The sequence below is a fragment of the Coregonus lavaretus genome, assembly GCF_964263955.1.
Source record: "Coregonus lavaretus genome assembly, chromosome: 12".
In the NCBI taxonomy this organism is placed as follows: domain Eukaryota; kingdom Metazoa; phylum Chordata; class Actinopteri; order Salmoniformes; family Salmonidae; genus Coregonus; species Coregonus lavaretus.
The window spans coordinates 46,629,081-46,638,003 of record NC_139999.1 but is presented as its reverse complement, the minus strand read 5'-3'; the positions used below and the strand labels follow the sequence as shown (position 1 = coordinate 46,638,003).

Genomic DNA, 8,923 nt, shown 5'->3' with positions numbered 1-8,923 from the left:
ACTAATATCTAAGTCAATAAAATATTTTTCAAAACAACCCTTTGGAGTGATTTTTTTAAAGGATATGGATGATAAAAAAAAAAAAAAGTTCCATATCTCACACTTGGGGCAGTTTACTGTCATCAAAATAAGAGAAATTCTCTTCTTTTCAAATGGCTTGTCATATGAGACATGCAATGGCAATGTAGAGAGAGAGAGATGAAGGGAAATGACACTAGAGAAAGGGAGAGGAAAGAGGAAGTTGGAATTATGAAACAAAATAAACAGTTTTTGCAGAGGTCAAACACCGACCCAGAAGTGGATAAAGAAATGTTGAAGAACAAAAGAAAGAGTAAGAGAATGGATGGCAGGAGATAGTGAATGATGACTGTGGCAAGGGTCTAGTCCAGGTGTCAGAGAGAGAGAAGAGTCAGGATCAGCTGGATAGAGAGAAGGATTCCCATTGAAGATTGTATGGAATGGCCTCTCCCACACTCCGATGTGTTCTCCTAGAAGAGAGAAACAAAGAGAAGACGCAGACTGAGAGGACTAGAGAACAACTACCTACAGTGAGGGAAAAAAGTATTTGATCCCAAGCTGATTTTGTACGTTTGCCCACTGACAAAGAAATGATCAGTCTATAATTTTAATGGTAGGTTTATTTGAGCAGTGAGAGACAGAATAACAACAAAATAATCCAGAGAAACGCATGTCAAAAATGTTATAAATTGATTTGCTTTTTAATGAGGGAAATAAGTTTTTGACCCCCCTCTCTGGCTCCCAGGTGTCAAAAATGTTATAAATTGATTTGCTTTTTAATGAGGGAAATAAGTTTTTGACCCCCTCTCTGGCTCCCAGGTGTCTTTTATACAGGTAACGAGCAGAGATTAGGAGCATACTCTTAAAGGGAGTGCTCCTAATCTCAGTTTGTTACCTTTATAAAAGACACCTGTCCACAGAAGTAATCAATCAATCAGATTCCAAACTCTCCACCATGGCCAAGACCAAAGAGCTCTCCAAGGATGTCAGGGACAAGATTGTAGACCTACACAAGGCTGGAATGGGCTACAAGACCATCGCCAAGCAGCTTGGTGAGAAGGTGACAACAGTTGGTGCGATTATTCGCAAATGGAAGAAACACAAAAGAACTGTCAATCTCCCTCGGCCTGGGGCTCCATGCAAGATCTCACCTCGTGGAGTTGCAATGATCATGAGAACGGTGAGGAATCAGCCCAGAACTACATGGGAGGATCTTGTCAATGATCTCAATGCAGCTGGGACCATAGTCACCAAGAAAACAATTGGTAACACACTACGCCGTGAAGGACTGAAATCCTGCAGCGCCCGCAAGGTCCCCCTGCTCAAGAAAGCACATATACAGGCCCGTCTGAAGTTTGCCAATGAACATCTGAATGATTCAGAGGAGAACTGGGTGAAAGTGTTGTGGTCAGATGAGACCAAAATCGAGGTCTTTGGCATCAACTCAACTCGCCGTGTTTGGAGGAGGAGGAATGCTGCCTATGACCCCAAGAACACCATCCCCACCGTCAAACATGGAGGTGGAAACATTATGCTTTGGGGGTGTTTTTCTGCTAAGGGGACAGGACAACTTCACCGCATCAAAGGGACGATGGACGGGGCCATGTACCGTCAAATCTTGGGTGAGAACCTCCTTCCCTCAGCCAGGGCATTGCAAATGGGTCGTGGATGGGTATTCCAGCATGACAATGACCCCAAACACACGGCCAAGGCAACAAAGGAGTGGCTCAAGAAGAAGCACATTAAGGTTCTGGAGTGGCCTAGCCAGTCTCCAGACCTTAATCCCATAGAAAATCTGTGGAGGGAGCTGAAGGTTAGAGTTGCCAAACGTCAGCCTCGAAACCTGCCAAGAGGAGTGGGACAAAATCCCTCCTGAGATGTGTGCAAACCTGGTGGCCAACTACATGAAACGTCTGACCTCTGTGATTGCCAACAAGGGTTTTGCCACCAAGTATTAAGTCATGTTTTGCAGAGGGGTCAAATACTTATTTCCCTCATTAAAATGCAAATAAATTTATATCATTTTTGACATCTGGATTTTTTTGTTGTTATTCTGTCTCTCACTGTTCAAATAAACCTACCATTAAAATTATAGACTGATCATGTCTTTGTCAGTGGGCAAACGTACAAAATCAGCAGGGGATCAAATACTTTTTTCCCTCACTGTATATACTATATATGCAAATAATAACAATAGGAAGTGATGCACAAGAGACCATGGTTGTGTCCCAAATGGCACCCTATTACCTTTTATAGGGTACTACTGTTGACCAGGGCCCATAGGACTCTGGTCAAAAGTAGTGCACTACTGTATATAAGGAAAAGGGTGCCATGTAGGACACACCCCATGTCTGTGGTACTAGAGAACTCCTTACCCAGATGTTGTAGTCCCAGCATTCGGTCGGGCCTCTCCGGTAGCGTGCAGAGTTCAACACCTCACAGGGATCCTCCTCCTGGACTGTTGGCCTGGGTTAAGGTCAGAGGGTCAACAAGGAAATGCAGTGACACTTTGGGCCTATATAGAGTCTTCTATATGGATACGATAACACCCATAACACCCAGTGATTCACTTATTTACAAAATGTAGGCTACAGCTAGCTGTATTAGCTAATAAGTCAACGCATTAGGTTTTTGTAACATGCAGGAGATCATGCCCCCGTTTGTGGACAGCCTTTGTGAAGATTAGTAGACGTTGCAGTCCTGGTGAGGTTGTAGTGGACCCCCTGCCTGTCTTATGTCCCTAAAGGCTTGCCGTAGCCTAGGTGACCAAATGAAGGATACACTCCGTTTTGACCTGGGTCAGTCTCTCGATCTCACAGGAGCTACAGGGAAGTGTCTCAGCCACCACAAACAACAGGTTGGTGTTCTCTATCCGTTTAGCATGGAATAACCTACAACAGAGGAAAAGAGGTCACATATTTGTACACACATACACGCGCACGCACAAACACATGCATGTGCACACACACACACACCTGGAGCAGTTCCCGCAGTCCTGCAGCACATTGTATGAGTTGGTGGTGTTGGTGAAGTAGAACTGGCTTTGGATGGTCACACAGCTGCTCTCCCTCTGGTCAAACCCATCTGCCAGAACATCACCTGCAACAAAGGAGGAATGAAACACCCAGAAATGTTTTTTGTTAGGGTATCTTGACACTTTATTTGACAGTTATGAAATAAGAGGGCGATACAGGCACGTGGGAGAAACAGAGGGAAAGGTGGACGCGGGGATTGAACCTCAAGTCTACAGTGGGGATTCAGCTTCATACATGTGACATGTACTGAGAGTGTTCATGTTTTATGTAAAAACATTTCCAGCAAGACAGCCCTGGCAATGTGCTGTCCCGTGTACACCAACTACTTTCCCATTGCCTATGGAAACATATTCCCCTAACATATCAGCTTGGAGAAAGGCACACATGCAGCACAAGAATAAGAAATGTGCACCAACCTGTATAGAGCCAACTGTTGTAGGCCAGTCCATAGAGCAGCTGCTGGACTACAGACCTGATATAGATGAAACAAACAGTGAGAGGGATGCTGAGTCATAGAGTAATATCACAGTAATAGACAGGACATCTCTCTGACCTAAACCTGACGTCATACCTCATTAACCCATAAGAGTCTAAACCCTGTCTAAACCGGGGAGGGGGGGTTCTACTACCAAGGATCATTTTGCTATTTAATTTAGAATTTTAAGACCCCTTGAAGTATCCCAAAAATATATAAATAAAGTATTTGATGAGTTTTTCTGGGGGGCCTTACTACTATTAGCCCATACACACACATTGAATAACAGATCCCCCCCAAAGGAATCTAAAGGAAGTTTGTTCTGAAGTGTCTGTCCTATATCTGAGAGATATAAGAAAGATCAGGAAAATGTTTACATGTATGTACAGTGGCTTGCGAAAGTATTCACCCCCCTTGGCATTTTTCCTATTTTCTTGCCTTACAACCTGGAATTAAAATTGATTTTTGGGGGGTTTGTATCATTTCATTTACACAACATGCCTACCATTTTGAAGATGCAAAATAATTTTTTTTGTGAAACAAACAAGAAATAAGACAAAAAAACAGAACTTGAGCATGCATAGCTATTCACCCCCCCCAGAGTCAATACTTTGTAGAGCCACCTTTTGCAGCAATTACAGCTGCAAGTCTCTTGGGGTATGTCTCTATAGCTTGGCACATCTAGCCACTGGGATTTTTGCCCATTCTTCAAGGCAAAACTGCTCCAGCTCCTTCAAGTTGGATGGGTCAAGCTGGTGTACAGCAATCTTTAAGTCATACCACAGATTCTCAATTTGATTGAGTTCTGGGCTTTGACTAGGCCATTCCAAGACATTTAAATGTTTCCCCTTAAACCACTCGAGTGTTGCTTTAGCAGTATGCTTAGGGTCATTGTCCTGCTGGAAGGTGAACCTCTGTCCCAGTCTCAAATCTCTGGAAGACTGAAACAGGTTTCCCTCAAGAATTTCCCTGTATTTAGCACCATCCATCATTCCTTCAATTCTGACCAGTTTCCCAGTCCCTGCCGATGAAAAACATCCCCATAGCATGATGCTGCCACCACCATGCTTATCTGTGGGGATGGTGTTCTCGGGGTGATGAGAGGTGTTCGGTTTGCGCCAGACATAGCATTTTCCTTGATGGCCAAAAAGCTCAATTTTAGTCTCATCTGACCAGAGTACCTTCTTCCATATGTTTGGGGAGTCTCCCACATGCCTTTTGGCGAACACCAAACGTGTTTGCTTATTTTTTTCTTTAAGCAATGGCTTTTTTAATCTGGCCACTCTTCCGTAAAGCCCAGCTCTGTGGAGTGTACGGATTAAAGTGGTCCTATAGACAGATACTCCAATCTCCGCTGTGAAGCTTTGCAGCTCCTTCAGGGTTATCTTTGGTCTCTTTGTTGCCTCTCTGATTAATGCCCTCCTTGCCTGGTCCGTGAGTTTTGGTGGGCGGCCCTCTTTTGGCAGGTTTGTTGTGGTGCCATATTCTTTCCATTTTTAACAATGGATTTAATGGTGCTCCGTGGGATGTTCAAAGTTTCTGATATTTTTTTATAACCCAACCCTGATCTGTACTTCTCCACAACTTTGTCCCTGACCTGTTTGGAGAGCTCCTTGGTCTTCATGGTGCCGCTTGCTTGGTGGTGCCCCTTGCTAGTGGTGTTGCAGACTCTGGGGCCTTTCAGAACAGGTGTATATATACTGAGATCATGTGACAGATCATGTGACACTTAGAGTGCACACAGGTGGACTTTATTTAACTAATTATGTGACTTCTGGAGGTAATTGGTTACACCAGATCTTATTTAGGGGCTTTATAGCAAAGGGGGTGAATACATATGCATGCACCACTTTTCCGTTATTTATTTTGTAGAATAAGTTATTTTATTCATTTCACTTCACCAATTTGGACTATTTTGTGTATATCCATTACATGAAATCCAAATAAAAATCAATTTAAGTTACAGGTTGTAATGCAACAAAATAGGAAAAATGCCAAGGGGGATGAATACTTTTGCAAGGCACTGTAACCTTTATTTTTGGAACTAAACAGACTGCATGTGACTCGTTTTTGGCACACAGCTTGTGGCTTCGGGACAAGTCTCTGAATGTCCTTGAGTGGCACAGCCAGAGCTCGGACTTGAACACGAATGAACATCTCTGGAGAGACCTGAAAATAGCTGTGCAGCAACGCTCCCCATCCAACCTGACAGCGCTTGAGAGGATCTGCAGAGAAGAATGGGAGAAACTCCCCAAATACAGGTGTGCGAGCTTGTAGCGTCATACCCAAGAAGACTCAAGGCTGTAATCGCTGCCAACGGTGCTTCAACAAAGTACTGAGTAAAGGGTCTGAATACTTATGTAACTGTATAATTTCAGTTTTTTATTTTTAATAATTTTGCAAACATTTCTAAAAACCAGTTTTTGCTTTGTCATTATGGGGTATTGTGTGTAGATTGATGAGGGAAAAAAACAATTTAATCAACGTTAAAAACGTTTAGAAAAGTGGAAAAAGTCAAGGGGTCTGAATACTTTCCGAAGGCACTGTATACAAGAATTATGGAGGCCACTGTGTTCTTGGGGACCTTCAATGCTGCAGAAATGTTTTGGTACCCTTCCTCAGATCTGTGCATCGACACAATCCTTTCTCGGAGCTCTAAGGACAATTCCTTCGACCTCATGGATTGGTTTTTGCTCTGACATGCACTGTCAACTGTGGGACCTCATATAGACAGGTGTCTATATTTAATCAATTTTAGAATAAGACAGAATGTGGAAAAAGTCTGAATACTTTCCGAAGGCACTGTATACTTCCATTCATTTTTTCAACTGGTACCGGGGGACCTTTAGACAAGTCTTGTGAGGTCTATGGGCATCCTAGAGCAAAACAACCGACATGTACGCGTTTGCGAGTCTCACCTTTCTACAGAGGGGTCATATTAGTGTGTAGCCCAAACTGTTCGGACGCTACAGACAGAAGTTGGCAGATCGGCTGTACTGACTTTAGACGAGTCCCAAGACACTTGTGGGAGTAGGTGAGCAAAACAAAGAACACCATCATGAGAGTCTTTCCATAGAGGGGTCTTAATAGTTTGTAGACTACGGATGATTTTGTGAGAAGACCGATTTTCAGGATGTCTCATGGTCTGAAAAACACAGCTCTAGCTCTGTCACCTTTCACCGCAGATGCGGAAGTGCGACATAGGCGGATGTGATGGATTGAGACGCATCCAATGCAAAGAAAACAACAACATATCTCTAGCTTAAACTGACAGATTTTTATGGAGATTTTTTCATTATACAAATTAGATTTCCGCAGGGGCGCGGACATCGACCTTAGGGGGTTAACAGCAGAGACTAGACATGCTTAAAGGGGCAATCTGCAGTTCAAACAACAACAATGTTTTGGTAAACAGCTGAGGGATGGAGTTGGAGAAATGTAACTACTCTCAAATTCATAGACGGAGCTATGGATGCAAGGACTGACCATCCATGAGATCAAAATTATATTCATATTTTGAAGTTATACAGTATTTGTTTATTAATTATATTGTAAAACAAGATTATATTTTGGGTTGTGATGGAGTAAGACAGTTTAACTAGTTATATTCTCCAAGAATCTATGGCTGTATCATTAAGTCCTAAAATGTATGCTCTGGATAAGAGCGTCTGCTAAATGATGTAAATGTATGTACTAATCCCAGATCACCTCTTTAAATGGTTAAGTTTCATACATCTTGTTCTTTAGGTCATGTGATCTGTGCTAAAATAGAGATGGCCTCACCATGCTGCCGCTGAGGTCCACCAGGCCAGACTGAGCATGTCTGCGATGGAGGGCTAGACACAACACATTGGGACCAAGGGGAGGAGAAGAAGAGAGAACACAAGGAGAAGCCATTACTCATTGAAAGATATAGAATAAGTCCCAAATGCCATTCCCTATAGTGCACTACTTTTGACCAGAGCCTTATGAAGTTGAAGTTGATAGCCCCTTCCAGAAACAACCTTTAGCACCCCTACACTCTTAGAAAAAAAGGTGCTATCTAGAACCTTAAAGGGTTCTTCAGCTGTCCCCATAGGATAACCCTTTGAAGAACCCTTGTTGGTTCCAGGTAGAACCCTTTTGGTTCCAAGTAGAAACGTTTTGGGTTCCATGTAGAACCCTTTCCATAGAGGTATCTAAATGGAACCCAAAACGGTTCTACCTGGAACCAAAAAGTAGTTTTACCTGGAACCAAAAATAGTTATTCTATGGGGACAGCCGAAGAACCCTTTTGGAACCCTTTTTTCTAAGAGTGTACCACTAAGGGACTTGTGTAGATCTGAGGGTATAAACAATGTTGTGGTAGCTGCACCTTTGATAGGCTAGGTGGAATAGTTAGTAGTTTTTTCAGGGCCTGTATCCATCCGTAAAGCTTCTCAGAGTAGGAGTGCCGATCTAGGATCAGAACCCCCTGTAAAATGCAAAACTGATGCTAGATCAGCACCCCCTATTCTGAAACACTTCATGAATACGGGCCCTGGAGATGAAATAGGGTAGGTAAGGTAAGGCTGCCCTGGTCCTGGAACTCTCACCACAAAGATGCCCCTGGGTGCTGCTCCTGTGTGACTGCTGCTGACTGGCTCACATGCTGACTGGTACTGGAAGGACTGTCGGCGGGCGTAGATGGAGTTGTTATACAGCGCGTGCATCAGATAGGGGTCCACATCACCAAAGAAAAGGCCCACCTGGAACAGCAAGATACTGGAATAACTGACAGGCACGTAGACAAGATCTTTGTCAGACCTACATCTCCATCTCTTTAATACACAGATCTATCATACAATATATTTGAGAACAATCAGTCTGTATTATTTGCACACTGGGCTATAGCAAAAAAACAAGGGTAAGGCTTTGTGACTGGTCTGCACCTATTAAAACTAATGGAGTCAAATAATACAGACTGAATGTTATAATTTTAACATACAGGTACCAAAGAATCAATCAATATCTTCGATAATCAACTTTATTATGCTATTTTACCATTTAGAGATTGTGTAAGATGACCTGGTTGGTACCTACTGACGTTGGCCTTCCATACCTTTTTCCAGTGATCCCTCTGGTTGGACATCACCAGGAAGCCACCATCGTCAATCAGATAGCAGAGTAAGTCCTAGAGACAGGGAATTGTATTGTATTATTATATCACTACTGATAGGCACATACAGACTCTCACACTCTCTTTCTCTCCTATTCTTTCTGTCACACAGACCAGCACTGGACACACACACAAACAAATCACGCCATTACTCCCCAGACACTTGGTTGACATGAACTAGTCAAACTGCTCCAGGGGGTCTGCTCTGAGGCTGACCCTGTGCTGCTCCCAGCCTGTTGTGTGTGTGTATGTGTGCGT

At 43.1% G+C, this 8,923-nt stretch overlaps 1 protein-coding gene across 1 annotated transcript in view; it reads right to left on the bottom strand.

Moving 5' to 3' along the window:
• Nucleotides 1-264: 264 nt before the first annotated feature.
• Nucleotides 265-8,923, bottom strand: part of cacna2d2b (calcium channel, voltage-dependent, alpha 2/delta subunit 2b) — a gene marked incomplete at its 5' end in the record, with an annotated part of 104,793 nt that continues 96,134 nt past the window's right edge. Inside the window, 8 exons of the mRNA XM_084173246.1 lie at nt 265-488; nt 2,394-2,476; nt 2,800-2,909; nt 2,994-3,117; nt 3,470-3,525; nt 7,312-7,364; nt 8,103-8,255; nt 8,609-8,680. Of these exons, the coding sequence (XP_084029372.1) occupies nt 393-488; nt 2,394-2,476; nt 2,800-2,909; nt 2,994-3,117; nt 3,470-3,525; nt 7,312-7,364; nt 8,103-8,255; nt 8,609-8,680 (747 nt within the window). The 3' untranslated portion in view covers nt 265-392. The remainder of the gene's footprint in view (nt 489-2,393; nt 2,477-2,799; nt 2,910-2,993; nt 3,118-3,469; nt 3,526-7,311; nt 7,365-8,102; nt 8,256-8,608; nt 8,681-8,923) is intronic.